This window comes from Manis javanica, chromosome 10 (genome assembly GCF_040802235.1).
Source record: "Manis javanica isolate MJ-LG chromosome 10, MJ_LKY, whole genome shotgun sequence".
NCBI classification, from domain to species: domain Eukaryota; kingdom Metazoa; phylum Chordata; class Mammalia; order Pholidota; family Manidae; genus Manis; species Manis javanica.
Genome location: NC_133165.1, coordinates 7,233,275 through 7,258,664, shown reverse-complemented (window position 1 = coordinate 7,258,664; position 25,390 = coordinate 7,233,275). Strand labels below are relative to the sequence as shown.

General features: G+C 42.3%; 1 protein-coding gene across 3 annotated transcripts; it reads right to left on the bottom strand.

The window, feature by feature from the left end:
• Nucleotides 1–263: 263 nt before the first annotated feature.
• HAPSTR1 (HUWE1 associated protein modifying stress responses) lies at nucleotides 264–24,851 on the bottom strand. Of its 3 annotated transcripts, none has more exons than XM_073214734.1 (5): nucleotides 24,646–24,851; nucleotides 23,948–24,044; nucleotides 23,303–23,383; nucleotides 14,429–14,704; nucleotides 264–2,641 (listed from the first exon to the last, which is right to left on the bottom strand). In XM_073214734.1, the coding sequence occupies exons 1-5, from the start codon at nucleotides 24,703–24,705 to the stop codon at nucleotides 2,397–2,399; spliced, it is 759 nt and encodes a 252-aa protein (XP_073070835.1). In that variant the 5' UTR covers nucleotides 24,706–24,851; the 3' UTR covers nucleotides 264–2,396. The 3 variants fall into 3 exon arrangements, 2 of the variants coding, with proteins under 2 accessions (XP_073070835.1, XP_036876621.1); XR_005061949.2 differs by lacking the exon at nucleotides 24,646–24,851 and adding an exon at nucleotides 4,996–5,093 and having other exon boundaries at nucleotides 2,504–2,641; nucleotides 23,948–24,575; XM_037020726.2 differs by lacking the exon at nucleotides 24,646–24,851 and having other exon boundaries at nucleotides 23,948–24,569.
• Between the last annotated feature and the right edge of the window lie 539 nt (nucleotides 24,852–25,390).

Here is a 25,390-nt window from a genome sequence, read left to right as displayed (position 1 = left end):
AAAAATGTTACTGAAGAAGTACCACAAATATAGCCAGTCGTCAATGATTTGTTTTGCATCTAGAATGGCACAAAGGATTTAAAAATCTAGCAGTCAGAAGTAAGTTTTCCAAAGAGCAATCATTTCCCTTTCTACTCCTGGGTCTCCGTTATTTTGTGCTCAGAGCATATGAGAGAACAATGAGACAGAGACAGGGGAAGGAGTTATCACTAAGTGACAAATTGTGCTGGAGATTCAATGCAATAGAAAAAAGTAACAAATGCTAAAGCTTTAAAAAAGTTTAATGGAGCCCATAAGGCATATAAATTGTGTTCTGGCAGACATTAAGACCTGCTTTCTCTTACCAAAGAAAAATGGCACGTTTTATCAAAATGTGACAGTTGAGTAAAGGGTACTAAGATTAAACTTCAGAGCACCAACTAAAACAAAAACAACCAAAAAAGAAAAAAATAATAAAGTTAACTTGGAAAGGGGAAGTAGAACCGCAGCATAAGGATGAGATTAAATATGTGCTCCTCAACCTCAAAATCCTTTAGGTATCGGGGTTCTGGCCACTTGTGAGCACTGTTTCACACCACCAAACCGCAATTCCAGAATCTAAATTTACAACAGCAGAAAAGCAAAGATAACTCCAAATGCATTTCTTGGTATATTCCAAAGGGAAGTTTGAAAGCATTCATAACACATAGGCTTGTCCGTTTCAGGTAAAATGACAGACTCCTATAATTCTTCCTGCTATTATATTTAAACAAAAAATTATCCACTTTCGTAAAAATTTGAAAGTACCTCACTTTCATTCCTAATTTTAGTATGGAATCGACTTTTTGAAATCAGAGCTATCTCTATGATGAGTATAGAACTTCCGCTCACACATTTCTAACAGTGCACCCCATCAATGTGTATTATGGTTAACTTAGCAAAGTTTCTTCACAGAAATATATTATTAAATGGCTGAAGAAATTGCAAATTTTAACAAAGTGCTGTAATTACTGGAGAAACCCTTACACTGATTTGCAATGGTTTTTCAAGGATAAAAACAGGAAGTAACTGGTTACTGGACTACAAGTTTGCAAGGAAACATTTTCACTGTCCTACTTGATATATAATATAATATGATAGAATAAATTACAGTACCTGGCAGGCTGACATCAGTTCATCTAAAAAGAGACTATCATTCAGTTCAAGATATTAAAAATGAAGATGAGAAACATGCTCTAAAACATTGTAGCTACAAGAGGTCTTGTATTTACTCAAAAGAGGAATCTATTGAGAACTTTTACTCGGGTCTACCTACCATCTAGAGAATCTCCATGCGATTTCATCTTTTCCAGAATGAGATTCCCAACTGCACTTTTTAGGAGAGGGACCGGAGAGTCGGGTTTTCCTATTTAAGCTGTGATCACATTAGCAGATTAAAAGCCCTTTTTCTTCCACCCATTCCAATGGAAACTACAGAAAGTAGGGCCCTCATGAAAAATGTGTAACAGGATAACCAAGTCTACAGTACCTACCCTCGCCACCATCCATCTCCCTAATACTGAACCAAAAAGGGAGCCAATTCTCGAAGTTCATGACCTTTCTACGGTAGGTCACCCTGAATGCAGTCTACATGTTTACATTTACTGTTAAGGATAGTACCCTGCATGAGAAGTAGTACTTGTCTTAAAACTGAGTATTTTAAGCCTACAGGGTTGATCTGGGGGCATTTAATATTGCTAATTTTAGAGCACTAACACACACACAGTGAATCCAATAAAGTCTGTGTATTGATTCAATATTAAGTATTAATTGCATGACCATCATAGCACCTCTTTACATCACACAATCACCAGAATTAGAGACTGCTTTGAAAACTAAAAACAAGGGCACAGCCCAATAATGAGAGGTTGCACACTGTTACTATAGAGACCAGGTGCAGGATAGTGTTGCTACGAAATGGAAGCCTGCAGATTTGACAAGGAAGCCAAATCATGTGTTTTAGACAATTTTAGGAACCTGGCAATACTGTTGAAGCAAAATACTCAACACAGCAGGAAATGGATGGGGGGAGGCATTCTGTCACCAAATGAACATTTGGTATTTCCTTTCCCTTTGAGAATACATACATTAAGGTCACTTTTAGCCTTGGAACAGATATGTTTGCCTATGATGATCTTGCTAACTACTACACGTTATCGGATGTCTTCTGCTAGGGATTATAGTTTTAAGAAAGCCATAGTCACAAGAGGCATCTACTGTCAATACCTAGAACTTCCTTTTATGGCAACCACTAGAGAATTCACTTGTCTTAAACAGTGAACAAAGGCAGATGGCCTCATGTTTCCTTTGCAATAATAGTATATGTTGAGGATCAAGTGGCTTTCAAGCAGCATGGTGGGTGTGAAAATGTTTGCAGTTTAGATCATTCTGTTGCGTTTATGGGTTGGTGAGTCTGTAATGACATCGCCACACTGGGCTGAGGTACGCTTTCTAGTTCCACCATTGTCCAAGTGGAGTGCCATTTCTTCTGATATGAAAGTGTTCAAATCGACATCATGGAGTCCATTTCTCCTTCGACTAGCATTCGATCCACTGCTTACATGTGTAGGAGAGCCTGGGGTACTCGAACGCACGCTTATACTAGCCATTGCACCACTAAGACCTAGGAAGAAGAAAAAAGGTTTTAGAGTTGCTCAATTATTTAACCCTCTTGAAAGCAACCCACTTTACTTCCAATGCTGTCATGGTGTCAAAGGATGTCTGCCTGTTTTTTTTTTTGTAAGAGGTCACCAGGGGACAGGTGAGTTTCCTTCTGGAAAAACAAACTGTCTGGTTTTTATGTATGAGATGTTTTATTGGTAATACTACCAGAAGCTACAATTTTGGTAACTACCGATTATTGGAAGCTTGTTACGTGGCAAGCACCACGGAAGGCACACAAATAATCATGAAATTCTCCCATCTACTCTTAATTAGGTAGGTACTGTATGTATTTACAGCTGAGGACAGGAGTAAAGAGGACATTTGGTTATTCAAAGTTACCATTCCAACAGACCCCTCTGATGCGATGGTGTGTACATGCGCATGCACATTAAGGGAGCAAACATTCATTTCCAGGCCTAAGTGGGCTTTTCCTAACATCCCCCCTTTTATAGTAAGTGACTGTATAATTTGCCATTCAAAATAGAGTACACCAAAAAAGGGTCGCTATTAAAAATCGTGCTGGGCCATTAGGCAGAGTGAGTCTGCCCCTGGACATACTGGGCTATGTGATCACCCAACGTCTGAACTGTTTTTGGTAGACGCCCCTAGCACAGCCTAACTCATTATCATCTTATAATCCTTCATAGAAAGGGAGAGAGCAAGGGTGGTATAAAATATCCTACTGGTTTGTTTTCAATGTTGAATTAAATCTAGAATAGACCCAGCAACTCATTGCTGCACACTCATTCCTTAGACTCTTGACCCATTAAGGAGGCAAACATGTTCCACTCCTCAGTGTTCAAGATAAACCTGTAAAAGGCATGAGTGAGGCGAGGAAACACAAACCGTAACATCACTGACATTTTCCTTATGATTTCCCCTCAAGTTATTCTAACCTCACACAAAGACTGTTATTGCTTGACTCAATTTATATAACATGATCAATCTATGTATGATCTATGTGTAATCAATGTTTCCAAAGAATAGGACTTCCATCTTAGACTTTAAAATAAGCTTAGAAGTTGGTATGGTAGGGGCCCATTCTTCCTAATTTTATACTCTGTAAATGTGAGATGTAAACTTGAACACTAAACTGAAAAAGGATTCTCTGCCTCCTACCACATCAAGTCTATTTAAGTTCCCTTTGACATTGCTCTCGCTCCACAAGTATTGTCAACATTCTCCAAGCCGTGGCCTCAACCACCTCAGATGCTGGCAGCCCACACCTCTCTTCTAAACTGCTCATGACTCCCCCTCCTCTCAGTACCCATCAGCCCTGTTGCGGCTCCCCCTATGGAAGATGCATGCTCCCTTCCCGCAAGTGGCCAGGGGAAGAAATCTCATCATGTCCCTCTTAGGTCTAGACCTTTCCAAGGCTAGCGCCTACTGAAAAAAAATAAAAGCACTAATATTGGAGCACTTCCAATTAAGTACTTTTGAGTTCATCCTCAAAATAATTCTCTGTCTGTATTCTATTTTGCAGATGAAAAACCAAGGTTAAAAGGGTAAGTAAGCCATCCAAGGTCACAAGGCTAGCTAGCAAGCAAGAACTTGGATTCAAACTCAAGACTTGAGCATTCTGTCCACCGCTACACTCCCCGCACCTCCACCTCTGAAAGTCTCAATTATTTTAGCATGAGGTGGCCTTAGGGTCTAGGGTCTCGGGCCTGGCCTGCCTTAGACGAACAATTACTCTCCCTGCCCTCTTCACTCCCACAGGAGGTTGAGTCATGCACTCCCAATACTGAACGATTTGCAGCCCCTTAAAAAGTCGGATCTGTGCCTCCCTTCCAACAACACTTGCTACCCACAGAGGCCCCCAGTTTCTCCAGCACATTCTCCCTTGAGGCTTTTCCTGGTCCCCCTACCTCTCCTTTTTAGTCTCTTGCTGGCTCCTCTTCCCTTCTGCTTGAAACTCTCTGCTCCTTCCTCAGCAACCTTTGCAGGGTTCTCTGCTACCCAGGACAGGTCGGTGTCCCCGAGTGACACCCTTCACCTCTTACCCATAGGCATTGTTCTCCAAATCGGTGCCACAGGAGCAGACATTCTCCTGAGCTCCAAGACCCATCCATACTTCTGCCTGTTGGACATCTCAAACATAACATCAAGAAGGAACTACCCTGCTTTTCTCAGCCCACACAGGTTTATTAAAAATAAAGGGAACAAACGTCTCAGGCTCATTTTATATAGCACAGTATAATCCTTCAACTCTTCCTACAGACAGTATCTTTTCATCTCTACCTAATGAACTTATTAACACAGTGCCTGGCACATAACATTCATTGAATTCTGAAAAAAATTGCAAAGTCCTACCCCTCATTTTATAATCCACTGAAATCCAAAGCTGTTGATGTTTATTCACCTCTCCAACGCCAGGATATAAACCCAGGTGGCTCTCTTCACTTAATACTCTGCCATCAAGTCAAAAAAAAAAAAAACTCAATTATTCCCAAATTGTTGGCATTTTTAAAATTCTCCACCAAGACTGTAAACTCAAAGGGAGAGAGAGCTGTGCCTTCTTTTCTAATCTCATTGAACATACACCTAAATGGTGGCCAGTCCTTTAAACAATAACGTTCTCATACTTGTCTCATAATGCAAGAGATTCTAAGGTAATGAATGGTACTGCAAATTTGGGTCTTTGGCAATAAATTGGGCTACTTCAATAAATCAACTCTGGACCTCTTTTATCATTTGAAACCACATACACACAAAAAAAATCTTAATAAACCCCATCCCAATGCCCATCTTTGTTAACTTAGGAGGCACAGGGGCAGTACATTTAACACCTAAGGACAAATACCCAAGGCTCAAAAAATACTCTCATAAGTGAACAGGCAGCTAAGTATTTCTATTGTTTTGACTGCTATTCTCCATGACAAAGAGGGGAGATTAAACATCAATTTGGTCAATTTGAAAATCCTCCACTAATTTCCAGAAAGTCACAATCTTTTTCTTTTGGGTCTATGACTGAGGGCTGTCTTGTCACAACAGCTCAAGTAAAATCACACTGTGCAACATTACCTATTTAGTATCTACTCCCAGCAGGGAAAATTCTTCTCAAAGTTTACCTCTCATCTTCCCCAAAGACTTTCCGTAAGTGTCAAAAAAATAAAATTTAAGATTAACAACCAAAAAATATATATTTTAAAACAGCCCAAATTTTATTTTATAAACCAATGACAGCTACTAGAAGATGCTTTAGGAAACCTTAGCTAAACCACATGAACAATCAGGCCTATACAAGTACAGAGAATCTAAACATGCTTCAGAACTTAAAACTGAAGTTGTAAGGCCCAAGGGCATACAACTTAATTGCTACCAAAAACATACTTTTTCGAAAAGTCTATGGGAGTATCGATTGACAAAAGCAGAACAAGTGGTATGATTAGACAGAAAAGTCTCAATTGCTTAACATAAACTTATCAGCTTTAAAGTTTCTGCATCCATTTCAAGTGATTAGTGCAGGAGGAGGGAAAAAAGATTAGGGTGATTTACTCATACTCTGAAAAGCAAGCTCCCACTGGAGCTGAAACAAAATTACAGTCCAGATTATAGGATCCAGGTTACATGATAAATTGTTAAAAGTAGCACATAACTATTATTTTCACACCAATTCATGCTTGGGGTAGTTAAAAAAGATCCTGTTTTCAGAATTACATGTAATTCCAGTTTACCAGCAGAGGTCACACACAGGCACAGAAAGCAGAAATGCATAACCAGTCCACCTCCCCATCCTGTCCAGCAGCCTGTGGCATGGAAGCTGTGTCTACACTCTCTACTTGCTTCCTGCCCTCAGGCTGTGCAGCGGACAGCCAGCCCCTAGGAGAGGCACAGACTGGGTTACCCACTCGGCTCAAATTCTGGGCCCTCTGCAGATCCGCTCCACCGGTTTTCTCATCTCCATTAGTGTGGCAGGAGTTAGGGGAGGGGAGATGGGATCTGAAATCCCCATAACTTAAAACAAAGTGATTAACATCCTGAATGGTAACCCTAAGAAACTGGCATTATTGCATTTGAAGTGAATTGCATTATTCAAATGGCTGGCACTCCCTTAGAGCCAAGTTGTGTTCTGAGATTTTTAAGCAAGCACCCGTGTGTCAACGTCCTGTTTTAAATGCACGAGGGAAGGAGTTCAAGCATTGAAAAAGCAATTCTACTAGGAAGATTTTAGTAATTTGAAGTAGATACCACTCCCCACCCCAATCTGTAAATTGCAATACTGAATTTTTATTGAAGTAAAGCACACTAAATCAAACCAGTTACAAAGATACAAGTGTCACACCAAGAAAACATTTTCAGTTATGCTGACAGCCCAAATGCTTTCAATTTTTCAGACAGTTTTAATGCCATGGGAAAAATGCTCACGACGTTAAAATGAAAAAGGCAAGATACAGTACCATAATGCAGTATGATCTCAACTATGAAATAATTTTAATATGTATACATTGAAAAAAGGACTGGAAGAAAATGCACCAAACATTTAACTACAGTTCTCTGTATAGTGGGGATAACGAGGTACTGACTTTTTTTACTTTTTGGAACTTATCAAATTTTCCAAGAAATTAGTATTTGTAAATCAGAAAACTAGTGAAAAAGTGAGGAACTGTCTTGAGGCGTGGTTACGGACTCCTTTTCACCTCAATAAAAAAATGTTCCCACAAGATTTTACTGCAAGTTCAAAACAATTTTGAATCATATGCTGGAAGCTTTAGTCTTACCTCCCAAAACTTTTATATCTAGCCTTAGTATACAGAAAATTGGAACTTTTCATCAAGAATTTTAATGCTATCTTAATTGCCTTCATTGTTGTTCTTCTCAGAGGCTGGTTTGACCAAAGGGCATAATTTAGAAATTCCAGCCTTGAGAATAATTTTTAAGATTCTTTGAAATAGTCATTTTTAAGCAATTAAGAGATGAGAAGGCTTTGGTGCATTAATCTCTTACATCTTAATTTCCAAGTAAGTTTTTAAAACATCTTACTGTTAAAATAACTCTTGACAGTTGTTATTTCAGGATGATGCAGACTTAAGAACCTACTGTGCTCCCCACTGTGTGCTAGGAGGGAAGGCGAGAGGAGAAAAAGAGATTTTGAAAGGTGGATGGATGGATTAAATCCCCCACAGGTCAGATTCAATTAGTCCTCTGCAACTAAATTACAAGTAGTTTCTTTTGTAATACTATACCAGCAGTTTAAAATTATTTGAACCCAACTATTTGTGTGAATTGTCAAAACTTGTTTTTCAACATTTAGCTACATTGATGGAAAGGATAAAGAGTGACAGGAAAGGAAAGACAGAGAGCACCAAGCACAAATACTTAATAAATTTCTTCTTAAATGTACTGGATCTCAATTGTCCATGAAATTCTATCAGAAGATTTGTCGTCACCAAAATGATTAACTTCTCTTCTGTATCACTCAAGTGCACAAAGAATGTTTCGATAAAATAACAAGAGCTGAAAAACCTGTGCTCAAAAAGAAAAAGAAAACCCTGTTGGTTTAGGCTGCCTGGAATCACAGCTTTCCGTAAGCTCCAGGGTAAGAAGGTTGTCAGTTTTATGCATAAAGTAGGACAAATGAGGAATCTGCCTTACATGAATTCCTACATAATAATTCCTAACTAACCTTATAGCTCTGAACACAATTTCAAGTGATTACATTTTTCTTGTAAGGCCCTACACCCAATTTCTTCAGATCCATCATCTATCTGTCAAGCAACTTTATGATTTAAGAGAATAAGGATCACCAATGTAGCCCAGAGAAAGACTAGGGGGGAAAAGAGAAGCCAGAAACGGAGCCTATTAACAACTCCTGAGGCAACGCAACTGTGCCTCAGCCTGAATGTCTGGGTTGTGTACTTCTACCCAATGTAATTCTATTAGGCTAGAAACTCCTTCAGGTGATTTGATTCATCTTTATATCACCCACTCCTACCATAAGCCTCTTGCAGATTGCACAGTATTTACTGTGTTCAGTAAATGGGCAATAGGAAAAGCTATAAAATGACTATATACTTTATATTTTTAAAGGACTATACCTTCTGCAGAAGGATTTGATTGCAGAAGTCAGAATTAATGTAACACCACATTCACAAACAAAAAAGGTCTTAAACCAAGAAGCTCAAACATCAACACTTCACTGAGAAGCTGTCTTAACTCACACAATCTCAAGTGAAAAAAATAATCTTTTGAAATTCTACAGTGCGTATTAAAAGCCAGACTGCCTGTGTCTGCCTGAGTCCCTCTGAACACTCACATCAGCAAATGCAGTAACCCACTGTATTTCTTAAAACTTGTTTTAAACATGAAAGAACTTAAAATTGGGCAAGGTGATTATCGCAAAGCCAAATGTCAAGGACAGCAAGGGCACCCACGCCAGTGCACCACACCAGCTCCTGCATGCAAGAAGATGCCTTTGAGTTTGATCTGGTGGCTTCTAACAGAGGGGCAACCCAGGCCCAGAGGGGTGGGTTACTTCCCACTACTGCAGTCAAGAATGTCATCAAAACGACTTTTACAACTAAAACCAAGTGTTTCTGATTTTTATGGAACACTGTGAACCAGGACCAAAGGGCCAGAAACTTACAAAGACCACCTTTAAGATGACCTGAATGACAGCAAAGCTTTGAATAGTTATCACATGAGTGAAGTCTGACTGGGCATCCGGCTCCCTCTACCTTCCCGTCGATGAACACATGCACCTCATCGGCACAATGGCAGAGAACTCAGAATGAGGAGACCCGATTTCAATCTGAGGTTTCCTAGGCGCAACACTAGTTTGGCCAACTAAAATCAGACTCTCTGCCCAGCCACTAGGGAGAAAACATCATGAACTTTACTTATTTTTGTATCAACATGAAACAATCTCAAGATCGTAGCAAGTAATATAGATAGTTAACAAAAAGCTTTAAATTCTCTCTCCCTCTACAGTATTATCTGCGATTTAAAAGGCCACCCTTACTGGATAAATGTATCCTCAAAAACCAGCAGAGCTCAAGGTCTTTTTTGCACTAACATCATCCAGAGGCAGAGAGGGCACTCACAGAACTTAGAACCAATCAGAAGTCTTCCTTCTCTCAAGGCCAAGAACACTTAACATTGTTGTGGAAGGGTAGGTACTCACTTAGTTTCTCATTTAATGTATCAATGTATCACTGTTCATAGAGGAGAACTGCATCTGAGAAGTTAAGGATCTTGCCCAAGGTCATACTAGGAGTGTAGCCTATATACAAAAAGCCTAAATAAATATTCTTCTTAATAAGGTGAGCCAGAAACACAGCAGGTCACAAACCTTTCATCTTCAAGACTATTTACACAGATTCACTTATGGGAAAAAACCCCATTAAGATATATAAAACATGTATTTCTGTCATCTTTGCATAAGAAAAATAAGCCTACAGGTCTTTCCCACCCCACCCCCCAGCCCTATAGAGGGTGTGGAGGAAACCCCAAAAACTTAACAAACACAGTGGCACAGTGTTTAGGAGCATGCATTTCAGAGCCAGGCAGATGCGTAACAGCCACTCTACCACTTAGGAACATGTTCCATCCTAGCCAGGTAAGCCTTTCTTTATCAATAAAATGGCAATAACCCAGGACAAATGCGAAGATTAAATGAGAACCTCCTCAGCAGGGTCCTGACACAAAGTACACACTAAAAGAATAGCCATAATGGTTTATCACCCTCAGGCCCCAAAGTCTCAGTTGTTCAAACTTGAGTTTACGGAACACAACGTTCATACTGCCCTTACCGTAAGCAGTCACCTGGAGATATGTAATCCAGGGATCTGTGATCCACAATTCTTCTAAAGGTCCTCTGCTCCCACCGTGTCATACTCAGTAACTTACCAGACCTCTGAACCCATGCTGTTAAAGTCAGACCACATCTACACTAGGTTGTCTACCAGGTTCTGTTAAAAGCCAGAAGCTTTGAGACAAGGCCCCTGCCCTAAGGTAGCCCCCATCTAGTGGAAGAGACAGTCATGGGACAAATCACAGGGAAAGCAGACGCACAGGTCAAGCAAGGCTTGAGAGGAATGAGGAGAAGGAAACAAAAGCTTGTCTCAAGAGATGTTTGATCAGTCTCAGAGGATAAACAGGCAGAGAGTGAAGCTTGGAAAAAAGCATAAAGGTACTCAACAGATTAAACAGTATGGCTAAGACACCCAACCCCGGGTGGACACCAAATTATAAGGGCCCTGCAATGGTATGCTAAGTTTTGACTTCAACATATCAGCCACAGGGAAACGAAGGTTATTTTCCAGTGAAGGGACTAGATTGCTCCAGAGGTCCCAGGGAAGATGGACTGGCTAATAGGTCATCTCAGGATTGGGAGCAAGAACAGAAAGGAGAGTAATCCAAGAGCCCAGCGCTCACCTCCTCCAGAGCCTTCTCCAAGCTGCACTGGGAAATGTCCTTTTCTGCTCCCACATATCAGACATACCACATTTATGACGTGAATTACCCAAGTTTGCGTTGACCTCAACAGAAAAGGAAACACTCCATTTTTATATCCCAGAAACCGCACAGACCCACGTACATTTCACCTGAATGGCTAAGTGAGGAAAAGACATGTACTTACTGTTCAAGGGGCTGGAAGGAGTCATCCAGTTTTAAAACCTGGTGTGAGACAGATGTCGGAGGAACACCCTTGTAGAGATGTCCACCAGAGGACAATGGGCATACATGCCTGGCAGTCAGGAGAGTCTAAACTAGAAGTACAGACTCTGGAAATTAAGACTACAGTGGCCCCTGAAGGGCCTCTGCAGGAGGTGGTGGCTAGGGCTGGAATCCTGGGGAATGAGAGCGTAAGGAAAAGTCTGAGAGGCCAAAGAGTAAGAGGAAAAGACAAAGAAAGGAAAGCCCCGGAAGGGAAAGGATGGCTGACAGCACCATGACCAGAAAGTTAAGACAGAAAACCATAAAATGGTCCAGTGATTTTTGGTCTGAAATCTTCTGTTTACATAAAAACAAAGTGCCAGATATTAATTAAGGTCAGTAAATTTTTGCTAATATTCTTATTTTAAGACAAGGATTAACAAGGCAAGAACAGAAATCAAATAGCACATGCTTATCTATTTCTTTTGTTTTCTAAGTTTAATATCCATAGTACACAGAAAATAAGCAATCTATGTTGCAGAAAAGTGCCAAAATAAAGCACTGATTGTATTCTTTAAGCCTCAGAAACCATTAGCTGACAGTTTTGATTTAAACTGTTTGATGACCATTAATTGATGTAGTTTTAATTCAAACTGTGTACTTCAAGACCAAGGCTGATGAGGGAAGTATTTATCAGAGGATCTCACTCATCACACCCTGCCAACATGAAAAACTCTAAAGGTATTTTACATCTTTGCCATTTTTCTTCAAATAAAAGGCATCTTTTATGTATGTATGGGAGCATTTGGTACAGGTATTTAGGAGCTGATAAAGAAAAAAAAACTATGGGGGGAATTGTCCTCTCTTATAAAAAAGGGTAAGATGAGAAGGTCTGTGGAAAAGAATACATAATTGTCACCTACAATCATGTTTGCTTCTTAAAAAGTCTGCTTCAGTATACCAATTACTTTCCTGTCTCATGCCTTGCACTCCAAAACTTCATGAATTTAGACTCCCTCTCCAATGTAGAACTCCAAGAATGTCCATTTGACCTCACTTGTACTTCATAGTTTTGGCTAAGCAAATTATATGCAAAACCCTAATTAAGATCTTTCCAAATACATTTTAAAAGATTATCTGAACAGTTGGCACTTTCAATTTATAGACTACTCAATAAATCAGAGTATGAGGAAACCTGGTTACAAAGTTAGGGCACTGTTAACTAAATCTGTAATGGAGATTAAGGACTCTTACCAGAAATCATTCAACTTACTTTACTCAAATCAAACTAGGATTCTCCTCAGTATGTTGATATTCTTTTAAACCACTAGATCAAAAACTCAGAATCTAATTTATGTTTCCACATACTCTTTCAAAGGACCCTATTACCTTACCACAACACTGTTTTAACTACATTTGGTGTACAAGCCCTAGGAGTAAGAGTACTTGTGAGTGTCCAGTATATTGAATTGGTACTACTTGGTAAATTTGATGAAGGGAATGATTCTTTTACTGCACAGCTTTGTAACTTTTTTAAACCCTCACATTTAAACCTAACTCAAAATTGTAAACATTCCCCTCCTAAAACTATATCACTACATAACAAATCACAAATGCAACAGATTCAGTAAGAAAACGTAATGGGAATTGGAGGATATAGTAGTAGTTAGGGGCTAGAGGAGCTGGTTGGCCCTTTTACAATGTGTACAAACAGCATTAAGATTTTATAACAAAAGTGGCATATATATTTCTTAAAACTGTAATACAGGAAAAAACACTTTAACAAGAGAAGTATGGAATGAAGTGTAAATCCACTTGATAAAATCAGAATGCTTAAGGAAAGACAACTCTATCAAACACTGCCACACACTGAAATTAATCCGACCAACTATGTACACTTCTAGTAATTTTTTCCAAACTTAATGGTAAAAGATGTGAAACACTAATTCAGTAGGAGTAGATCAATCTTTTCTGAGTTTCAAAAGCTCTGATGGTGTAACTATTTCATGTATTAGAAACAGTGAGCAGTCCACACATCATGGACTTCCTTGCAGTAAATGTTTTTGTTTGCTTTTAACTTATCATAAACAAAATCAGGAGGAAAAATACAACCCTATGTTCTGATTGGAGTTTCAGGTGAAGAATCAAGGTTTACCAAAGAGAATAAGAATCCCTATAAGAATTAAAAATTACAAGTCCTTGGAATATACCCCACCTTTTTAATTACCAGGCTACTTTGTTTTAGATGACCTACACTATGGCCCAGAAATGTTCACTTTCAACAGGACTCATGACCTGGCTGACTGACTAATTCTGCTTAGTCATGTGCACAATCCATGTTTTCACCTTGGTTTCAACTAAGTCTTAGTAGGTTGTGGTTTTACTTTTACAGCAGTATTAAATGCTCTCCGATAGAAGTACTTCTTCCAGTTCTATCTGGAAGTCTGTATTAGAGAGCAACAAACAACAAAAGACTGACTGGCTATATACCCAGGCTTCTCCAGCAATACTTAAACCCCAGAGCCAAGAATGCCTTTTTGTGGAGGTGTGGCCTGGGGAGAGGGTGATTGACTACCCCTCTGACAGTCCTGACTATCAGAGTAGGGCCTAAGTAAGGGCCAAGGGAGAGAAGGAAAGTTGGTTATTCTGACACTCCCACTCGGGTCATTGACTTTTAACTTCTACAAGCACACTCAGTTAACTCAATTGACTACTGGTGTCAAAGGGAGACCCCCAAGAACCAGCCCCACATCACCTGTCTTACTTGCCTATCACTGACCAGGCTCTCCAGGAAATCATAAATGTAACAGAATTCTTAAGACCAAGACCTTCCTCTGACTCAGAAATGAAAACACGTACAATTTAAGTATAAAGCAATAAATTCTAGTCAATGTTGCAAAATATTGTCATTTTAACACCAGTAAGCTCAAGCTAACTTTCTAAAGACATTGTTTTAGAATGGGCTAACTAACATTCAAAAATTGCCCAGAGTTCTTAATTTACATTCTACTTAAACATTTGTAGAGCAAGTAGTTACTGTAATAGACAAAAAATAGACAATATATCTGGACCTAAACCTAAATGTGAAATGGGTCCACAGGCACACTCTTAACCATTTTTCCAAAGAAATATGTTTAAACGGCTTTACCATGCAGAGCTATGGCTTCCCGGAAGGGTTGCAAATCAGTCTCTACAGAAGAGCTAGTTTCCGTTGAAGTAGCTCGGTTAGGGGACACTACAGTCAGTCTTGGGGGAGCTCTAGAGTTTCGTGGTGGAGGAACTTTTCCACACAGGAAGCTGATCAAATCTTCTCTACGAATAGTTCTTCTGCGCTTTTTAACCCAAGCCAACACATCCTTATTGCGTCGCTGATAGCCAATCTGAATTCCAATATCAAAACTTCGTTGATGGGTATCCACGCTTTCTGTTAGGAAAAAATAAGAGAGAAGGATACACGATCGTCAGTAGAGCCACAATGCATTCCCTTTGAAGAAAACCACCTTCCAAGAGAAGGGGCAAGGGGCATTACATACGGGGTTCTCTCAGTCTATCAGTAACCCGCTGAACGGAGCTGTGTTTCATTCATGCTTGAAACTTTATACATGATAGTTAATCTTAATGGTCTATCTAAATTCAGCATTAAAGCATCACGTAGTCCTAGAGCTTCAGCCTTGTTCTTTTAAAAAATTAAGTTTATAAACAAGTAATTTGGCTATTTTTGTCAGCCAAATTACCATTTTTGAAATGCTATTCCCTAAAAAGGCTTTGCTATACTTAAGGTGACCTGTTTAACGATATTAACAATGGGTTAATTAACGTTTATTAATACTATACTCTTCACCTGAGGAAAAAATACCAGTATCTTGACAGCAGTACTACTGTCCCCTTGCTGCAAATGAGGAAACAGGTACTAAGCATCGAGTAACTCGACCAAGGTCACAGAATGTATACAAGAGCTGCAACTTTGCTCCAACTCTACAATCTGTGGTTCTTAACCACCAAACTATATACTACTCTCCCTCATGAGAATGATTCACAAGAATTCTCAGAAGGAGCACCACAGCCTCCAACAGATGACTGACTCAATACTGCAAATCACTCAGGAACGTTCACCTGCATTTACCAGGTCGTTTTGGAGACGTGCTCCTACCTACTGACAAGTTCAGCACCAAGAACTGTGAACACACTGAAGGCAGCAGCAGATATTTAGAAATAACAAGGGAAAATGAATACTGGTTAACTACTCGCTGCCAAGACCAAAAGCACGAAAGCAGCAGAAAGAAAGGCTCCGTTCATCTCCCTGGGCATGTGTTCATCCCGCTTCCAGTTACCCGCAGTTTTCCCTAGCTCATAACCAACCGCAAGACCCCTGCCCTTTCTTGGCTTTAAAGGGTTGAAAAAGTGTTTTGGGCATTTAAGTCACTGCAATTTACTTTTAGTGGAACTGCTGTGTTAGCAGAAAATCCCCAAGCACACCTTTAATAACATTAAAGTTGGTTCCTTTATCCCCAGACCGTTTGTAGGGCAGTAATTCCTTGTACCACAAAGAATCATTCATTCCCTTGCTACTCTTCCTAGCTGCAATTGCGATTTTTTTAAATCCCTTTGCTCCATCTACAGTAGACTCTGGAGGAAGAGTAATAATCAATGAATTAAGAGCTATGTCCCAGAAAGACAACCAGTGATTGAGACAACAGAGGGTCCCAATCTGCATGAATCTGCATTACTGAAGAAGATGGTAAGAGGGCACCAGCAGAACTTTATGAGGCCTATTCCTTAGCAGATGACCAGTCCTTACTGCCAGAACATTTTAAAGAAAAATGGAATACGTAGTCCACAGAAACACTATGAAAAATATTAAACTTCATTACAACTTTGAGAAAGTAGATTATTCTAATTTTACAGATATAAAAGCAGGTCAGGAATGAAGTCCTTTCTTAGCGTCTCACTGCTAGAATAATGACCAAGTTACAATGTCAATCATGTCTTCTGATTTCTTGTTTCATTGTAACAAAGCAAGCATGAACTCCATTTAAAGGAAAATAGCATTTAAGAGAATAATAAAGCACTTTCCCATCTCTTAGTCTTAAAAAGACTGAGATGAAGCCAACTTTAAAGGGGTAGATAAACTTCAGATGACCTTGTAAAGATGTATCTAGACCTGAAGTGACTCTGAAAGAGCAGGAAGCATTTTTTTAAAAATCAAGTCACCAAGCACACTAAGGCCATCCCCCAAGACCACAAAAAAGAAGAGAATCATAAAACATGTGAACCTAAAAGCACCCCTGCTTCTACAAACCTGCCCTACCTATAGGAATGGTTGCCACCAAGCTCAAAATTGGAGAAGTTGTTTCTGTTTACAAACAGAATAACTGAGTAAGTTTTATTTTTCAAGAACCAAATGGAAGTAGGCCCGGAACTGGAGTTACAGAAGGGAAAGAAAGTTGGAAGCACAAAAGGGATGCAAAAACAAGGCCAAGGCAAGCTTGGATAATGCTAAGTAAGATGAGGCATGTAAATATACACCTGGCAAACCAGACGGCAAAAAAAAAAGAAGCTAAACTTGATACAAAATTCAAGAGCCAAAGGGAAGGGGGCCACCTGAGGTGGTTTAAAAAAAAAAACAAAGTGACAATCCAGGGAAGAAAAAGCTTGGCAAAGTTTTGGTTTTGTCTTGATTGAGGATAGAAGTTAGTCCCACAAGTCAGATATGCAAGGCGCTGATGCTTTAATCACAGATTTGAACTAAGCTGGAAAACTATATTCACTGCTTTAGGTGGAAGACAGTTATGCAGTAAGTTCTGAACCCCTTTTAAATTTTATGCAACTGACCAATCATTTCACCTCAAAAATCCTGAACAAGTCTCAACATCAAAACCACTAAAAACCAGGCATTTTTGTAAACACTCACTTTCAGAGACCAGAAGGTACAGGAGGATTATGCCCAGGTACATGGTTTTGCACTGCCTGGGCATATCTGGTTTTATACCATTAACAGTATATCCTGAGAGCCAAATCCAATTACTTTACTACCCAGATTAAACCAATCTCCATTATTTCCCTAAATAGAAAATCTCATGTTGACACTAAAGCATTTAAAATACAGTCCTTCTTAAATGTTCAGGATTTTAAAAAATTCTTTGGTCGAAAATAAAACCCTCCTATCATACCTTGAACTAAGTAGGAGAGACCTGCATACCAACTGGAGAATCTTAAGGAATGACTAGCCTACGTTTTAACGTAATCCAGTAGGTTTACGGCCCCCTGAAGACTGTACCAAAGACTGTATGAATATATCTGAACCTTGACAACAAGACACCCAAATTCTAAAAGTGCAGAGCACAGAAACTGTGGGGACCGTCTTCTGTCCAACACTGTTTTACTCAAGCCAAAGCCAGTGTGGAAAAGGGCCATAAGCTTGAAGGTTACGGCAAACCCCAAGGGCATGAAAATATCAATCTAACCTTTCATCACAACACATTCACCTCCTTATTCAAGAAGCATGATGATTTATGTAAGTCACAGTAGACATCCCATGCTTCGTATTTTTTAATGTTTTCATATAAAAGCAGGTAAAACTTAAGTTGAATCCTCTCACCACAGGCAGGGGGCAGTAGGTCCAGAATCATGTGCTTTCTGCCGTGAACACCAAATACAGAACTTCTTATACGTGACACACAGACAAAACTCAATCAGATTTCACTACTTAATAGTTTTTAATACTCACAAACCTATGTTAAGTTAGCCAGAGCAGATAGCCCGATTTCATAAATGAACTGGAACTGAAGCTCACTGGGGCTTGCCTGAAAGCTACGTGACAAAGTTCCTTCTGAAACAATTTTTAACCTTAACAGCCAAGCCATCTCCCATTCTCCTCCAAGGATCTACAAACTGTAAGCATACACTGTTAGATCAAAGCAACACTTCAAGGAATACAACTAGAAAACCTGTGAACTTAATTAAATCTGCGATAACCAGTCAGTATGCCACAGAAAAAAAACAACTTAGAACTGACGACCTGAATAAGTATGTTTTCCAATTGTTTTGAGAAAATAATTCCTAGGTATTCTCTAATGAAGTAGTGCCCACAAACAAGCACTAGCATCTAGCTACTTACGTATTAATCTTCACCTAGCACACGGACAGGACTAGGCAAGGACAGAAGCTGCCACATTTGCCTGGCATCAACTCCTCCTCCTCCCGTTCCTAAAGGTACTCCAAGTTTTTGTTCGGGTAGCTCTGGGAATAGCTTCCTCTACATTTGCTCAAGGACTAGAACAAATGGTTTAGTCCCAAACTAATCTGCATAACCCCAAACTGTGGCTGTGATGCTGGTTGAGTAACCCTGAGACCCAATTCTGGCCCAAAGCCCACAGAACTCATTTTCTGGTAGCTCCCAGAAAAGAGGTGTCTGGGCTCTTCGTGTGTGACCTTCAGTGAGTGACCCTAAGATTCGAGCTGCCAACGTACTGAAGCTAGCCTGAAGACAGAGCTCATACACACAAGGGCACACATGTACACACAGAGTGGAGAGCTGCACAGCAGGGTTGTCTGAGCCACTGAATTAAGTCAATCTTACCCTCAGCCTCCGGGTTAGGAAGGAGCCACAATTTCTGTCCATACCATTGAGCCAATCTGACTTAATTTTCTATTATTTACAGTCAAAACATCCTTGTACAGAGAAGTTACATACATAAGAAAATGACTGTCTTCTCTAAAAATTTACAGACAGAATCTATAAACGATATTAGGAATAACTGAGGCTGCTGTTCCTTATAGTAAATTGAACAAAATTCGAGACTTAAGAATTTCTAATTGTTTGAACTTAAGAATTAAATTGCGCACTATACTAAGGTGCTTTGAACAAAGACTCAAAAGTTCAGTAATAGTTTTTTTTGTGAAAAGGAGCCACAAACCAACTCCAAAAAGTCAAACTGTAAGAAAGTGAAACTCTAATGTCTCCAGATATGCTTTCTCTCACCATTTTAATAAATCACTCACCCACCACTTGGCCTACAAATCTTTATTATATTCAGTTCACATTCACTTTACTTATAGGTCCAAAATGGACATTCTGAAGTGAGACAACATATTATAAAGACGATCTGGCATCAAGATGTCTCAAAATTAAGGACTTAAAAGCACTGCACTATTTTTCTCACCTATCAATTCTATTTATTTTTAACCCTTTTAGGGAAAGATGAAGCATGAATGTACATATCACAAAGCTTATTTCAACAGAACAAAAAGTGAAGGCAAAAACTAAAAATTTCCTTTCATCTCCAGCACCGCCCACAGCCAGAAACATCTGAAAAACAGAACCAGATCAACAGTCAACACTTGAATACTCTTTATATGTCTGCACTAAACTAAGAGGCTTGCACTCGAAGTTGTGGATCCTTGTGCCCACTTACAGATGAAAAACTGCAGGAGCACAAGAGTGAAACCCTCTCTCTATTATCTGTCTTCAGGACTTAAAATCTGCAACAGTAACAGTTAAAATCAATCTAGCAATGGACTCCACGATAATGATGTTGGCCTCTGCAGGCACTGTTGGGAGTACAGAAGTGCCCTTGGCAAGCGCTGTTCAGGGAAAAGAACCAGAAACATCTTTAGATATAGACAGTATCAAGTGAAAACAGAACATACATAGAACTCAGCACACAACTAAAGTTTCAGATGCAGTTTTAAAATGTGCAGGAAAATAATCAGAAATAGAGGTCAGCATAAAACACAAAGCTGAAAGTACTAGGGAAGTGGTGAGAAGTGGCTCCATGGGACTGTGATCAAGCACTGCCTCAAGAGCTCAGCCGAAGATGTAGCTCCAGCACCTGCCTCAAGCTGACCACTGAGGCACTCTAGGATCGCCTTGTCCTAGTGGACAACCACTAGTCCTACCTCTCTACTGAGTAAGTCATCCCAAGCAGACAGAATTCAGAAAGAATACACTTTCCTGAGCAGTCAGGAGACAGAGATTAAAACCAATCACCCAGGAAAGGGGGGCAGGTGGGGAGATGTAAGAAGCAAACAAATAGGCTTGTGCTAGTATTTCCCAGATAAGCATCAACCCGGGCTAGATTAAAATGACCTCAGTAACTTTTCACCCCCTTCTTTAGTTGCAGATATCAAAAAAATGTACTAGGCCAAGAACACACTACTACTGAGTACTGAACAAACATCACCTTTAGATTTACCAGATCAAGATAAAAAACAAGAACCAGAAATCAAGTCTGGTCCTACTACACAGAACGGAGTGGAAGAAACCATACACTCTTTTGCTGAATTCTGTTCACACTGAAGGGCCACCCAACTCACTTCCACCAAATCCTTCCAGCCACATTCCAACCAAACCAACCAGACTTCTGAATTATCCAAAAGCCACAGGCAATCAAAAGGCGGCTCTGCTGGCCTCTTACCTCAATTCTGACCTTCCAGTGTGCTCATTTTAGGAGTTATCAAGAACCTGGTAAAAGTGCCAACCTCTACCCAGGCTGCAAAATGAGCCATTTTTAGCTTGCCAGATAAGTGCTTAATCACACAAAATACAGGAGGGGTACTGCCCAGTTAAAGAATCCCCCCAAAAGTCTCTTCCCTGTAGATTACATCTCAATACTTCATCAGAACTGGGAAGACAGATTTATATTTACCACTACTTAATGCTGCATGCACCTGTGACCACCACCCTGCTAATTGTTCTGGCTCCATTTAAGGTATCCAGTTATTCCTACAGCAGTATTCCTATTCTCTCAGGACCACACCCTGAAAAAGGAGAAAGAAATGTCAGGATCTGCACAGCATTACCCACACTCAACTTAAGTCAGGTAAGAATGTCACTACAGTACCAAATTCCACAATCTACAACTTCTCTTTCCTACCTGTTAAAATGGGATGTATTTCTTTTTATAAAAACAGGGTACAAAATAAAACTAGTTCACCCTAACAATCCAGCATCTGCAATAATGCAAAATCCTTCTATAATTTTTTTAAAGTAATGCCTCTCTTTAATGTCCCGTTTTCTGAACAAAGGAAACTAGCAAATTTTAAGAACCACTTTTAAATCAAATAATCAAATTACAGATTATTTCAAAGTTCAGCTGAGCTGATCTTTTTATATGAAGAGTTTAGCACTACAAAAAACTGCCAGCTTTAGTCCTAAAGCCAAAATACACAATGGCACTAACAACTGAACATAAAAATGCTAGAAGGCATTCGTATTTTTTGTATGACCTAGGAAAAAGGCCTCACACACAGAAGACACTAAAAATACATTGCCTTCCCCTTTAAGTAAAAAGTAACTGCAACATGCAACTGAATAAACTGTTATACCCCATAAAACAGAATGCTACTTAGCAAAAAGTAGCATTTAACTATTTATTCACTTAACTATTTATTAATAGCTGTAGTGTGAATTCAATGGATCAATCTCAGAAACATGATGGGAAGCAGATGAAGCCAGACCCAAAAGGTACACACAGCCAGGATCTATTTATGACATCATGGAAATGACACAACAATAGGCATACAGCAATCAGATCAGTGGTTGCCCTGCACTGGGTTGGGAGATAGGTACATCTATTTTGAAACAGTATGATTGCTGAAATCATCTTAAACATCTTAAGAAAGTAACTTCACTGTATGTAAACTGCACTCTAAGAAATGTTTTTTAAAAAAAGAATTTAAAGTACTATTTCAAAATTTCCTGTCTGGATGAAACCAAGAACCATTCCAGAGAATGCTGAAGACCCTCAAAGTACTGACGGGTGTTAATTAAAGCAGGTGTCAAAATGTAAGGAACTCAACTACCTAAAATCAAAGCACCATTTATGTCTCCCTTTTCTTCCCAAGTCTGACCTATTAGTTCCTCATTCCCTAAAATTAACATTCTATCCACCAGTTTCAGTTTATGTTCTCAAATTAACGTCCCCCCAAAATTGCAAATTTTACCTAAGAAATCTCACATAAGGGATATTTTCCCCCATAGAATCCTGCGATCATTTGCACAGCTCACTTAAAAATAAGGATCTGAAAATCAAATTGCACCACAGCCTGTTGCAACCTATTGTAACTGGAAATGCACAAAGCTCATTACTGCTATCAGCAGTTTCTAAGTTTGAAAAGCATCTGACTTACTTACATTTTTATTAAGATTAACAAATTCAAATCTTTTTTCCATTGAAAACTTGCCAAGAATCAAACCCAAATTTCCAAATCTTCAAAATCAGTGCACAAAATCTAAACCCTTTATTACATTATTACTAAGAGAACACAAAGGGCTATTATCTTCTCCATGCCCTCAGAGAGGGGGGGAAATCAACTTCAGAAAGGCACTACCATAGAACACTCATGTATCAGCTCAAAACTTTGATCACAGATTTCCTGTCAGCAAAGTGCTATCAGATAATGAAGCAGTTTGAAGGAGACGTTTGAGCAAGTTGCTAAGGAAGAGCAACGGGTAAGGTGCTCACAGATTATTTCAATTAGCTAGTTTTCCACGCACTTAAATGCTATCATGTTCTAAGTTGCCTAACTCGAGAATGTTTTCCGCAAGGCGCTTACAAGCGTCCCTCCCACCTCTGCCTGTGGCACAAACAGTAAACTCTTTTCCCTGTGTGCCTTTTCCAAAGAAAAGCACTTGTCTCTCTCGTTTTCCAGCTCTGGGCCTCTCAACCTCAACACAACTGACATTTGGGGCACGGGGGGGAGGCTGCCTTGCATATGGCAGGACATTTAGCAGCCCACCCTCTGTGATGACATTCAAAAGGGCCTCCAGTGTCAGGTGTACCCAGCGGGGAGAGAGGGTCAAAAGCCCCCAGCAGAGAATCAGTGCTCTAGCTGTAGAACCCCACCGGAGCCCCCAAGCTGCGAAGTAACTCAGGGTTAGTGGCTGCACTCAAGAGCACACAACACGGGAGTCTGGGCCCAGGAGAGGGTGGTCGAGACAACACTTGGCACGCGGGACTAAAACCCTGACGCAGGCTGCCTGTGCCCTCAGCCGGCAGAGCAGCAGCAAGGTGATCTTTACCTTTGTAGAGGTTGGTGACGGCGGTGGCTGCGTTTTGGAAGGGGACCCAGAGAGACAGTCCTGGCTGTTGACATACTCGGTCTGAAAAAGCGCAAAGAAAAAAAAGGAGAGAGAGAAATGCTATTTGGGCGTCAATCACTCCGGAACGGCCATGTTAGGTCTCGCCATTTTGTTCAAGGGTTTCGGGATCCCACACTGGGGGGAAGGCCGGCAGGAAGGGGGCCGCGGCGGGGCGGAGGGGGCCGCGGGCTCGCAGGCGCAGCCCCGGCCGAGCGGCGGCGGAGGGAGGCGCCCCTCCCCAGACCCCGCCCCGAGGCCGGCTCCGGGCACAATAGGGCCGGCCCCGCCGCCTCCCTTCGCCATTTTGTAACCGGGGGCGCCTCCCCTGCCCTCCCCGGCCCGGGAGCGACCGGCAAACGGGCCCGAAGGGCCGGTGGGCCCCCGGAGCCCCCAGTGGGACACCCGCCTCCGGCCCCCGACGCCCCGCGAGGCCGACCTCCCGCGCCGCCGTCTTACAAGGAGGGGGCTGCGGGGCCCGGGGCCGCGGCTGGAGCCGGGCGGCCACCCTCGGGGCTCCCGGCCGAGGGCCCGGCCCTGAGGCGGCGGCGGCGGCGGCGGCAAGATGGCGGCGGCGGCGGCGCTTACCTTTGTAGAGCTGGGCCACGGCGGTGGCCGAGTTCTGGAAGAGGTGCCATAGTTTCTGCTGCTTGTGCTCGGGCTGCGCGGCGGCCGCCGCCTCCTCCTGCAACTCAGGAGACAACTGCTCGTCCTGCTCGGCCTCGGCCAGGCACTGCCGCTCCCACTTGGAGAACCAGTGCTCGGGCCCGTGCTCCTGGATCTCGGCCTCGCCCTCCTCCTTACGCTCCTCCATCCTCCGCGGCCTCCCGCGGCCTCGCCGCCGCCGCCGCGTCCTCCTCAGGCGGGGCCCCCGCGGGAGCGTCGTCGTCGAGCGGCCCGGCGGCTGGGCCCAGCGGTCGGCGGCGGCTCCTCGCGGCGACCCGAGCCTCAGGCACCCCCGACGGCCTGCGAGACCCGCCTCGCGGTCCCGCGCTGCCCGGGACGCCCCTCGCCTCGCTCCCCACCCGAGGCCCCGCCGAAGGTCGCCGCGAACCGGAAAACCGCCGCCGCCCCTCGTGTCGTTGGCCCGAGCCCGTCTACCGCCCAGCCATGGCGTCGCGACCCCCCCTAGGACCGTGGCTGACCGCCGAGCCCTCCGTGCAGCCCAGCCACACGCACCGAGCCCACCCCGGAGACTGAAGAACGTCTTCGTCGCCGCTGTCGTCGACGCCTCTGCGGCTACTGGTACCCGCCTTCCCCCGCCCACACGCTGACTGGGGAAGCACCTCCCACTCGGCCGCGGCTCCGCTGCCCGGTTGGGTCGCGCCCGCTCCGAAGGCCTCCATTGGTCCGATCCGACCGGTTCCGCGGCCGGCCTCTGAACACAGGGCCGTGATTGGCTCACCGACCTGTCTGCCTAACGTAAGCAATGGGCGGGGGAAAGGGAGTGAATGTCAGGAAGGATGAAGACCGAGAAGGAGGGGGAGGAGCTGACAGTGGTTGCGTCCGAGCCAACCACAAAAAAAAAAAAAAAGGTATAAAGAGGCGCGCGTGCGCACTTGCTTGCTGCCCCGGGAGCTGCCAGGCGGCAAGTGGGAGTCACGTGATCCAGACAGCGACCGCGCCCCGCGGCGGCTTTTCGGGTGCTTCCAGGTCCCAAGCGACGCCCAGCTGAATCAGGCCGCCGGGGGCGCGCTTCACTGTGCTGGGGGTTAGCCTGCTGACTCCAGCCCCTTTGGAAAAAGGCTGGCGGGACTTGAGAAAGTGATTAAGATGCCCAACTCGTGTCCAAGTTTGCAAAGTGCTCCCCTACCTGTTTTATTGAAGAGTCCCATTTCTCAGGTGGGCAAGGTGAGTCTCCGAGTCAAAGAAACACGTCCAAGGTTCGAGGCTGCGGGGCCTTTCCCCCGGCCTGCTGAGCGAACGGCAAGCACGCTGCTCGCCTCCGGCTGCGCGTGGGGGGGCTGTTTGACCTGCACCCTGGCGTCCTCCGTTGACGGCGGCGCGTGGCCGGGCCGCAACGGCCGCCCA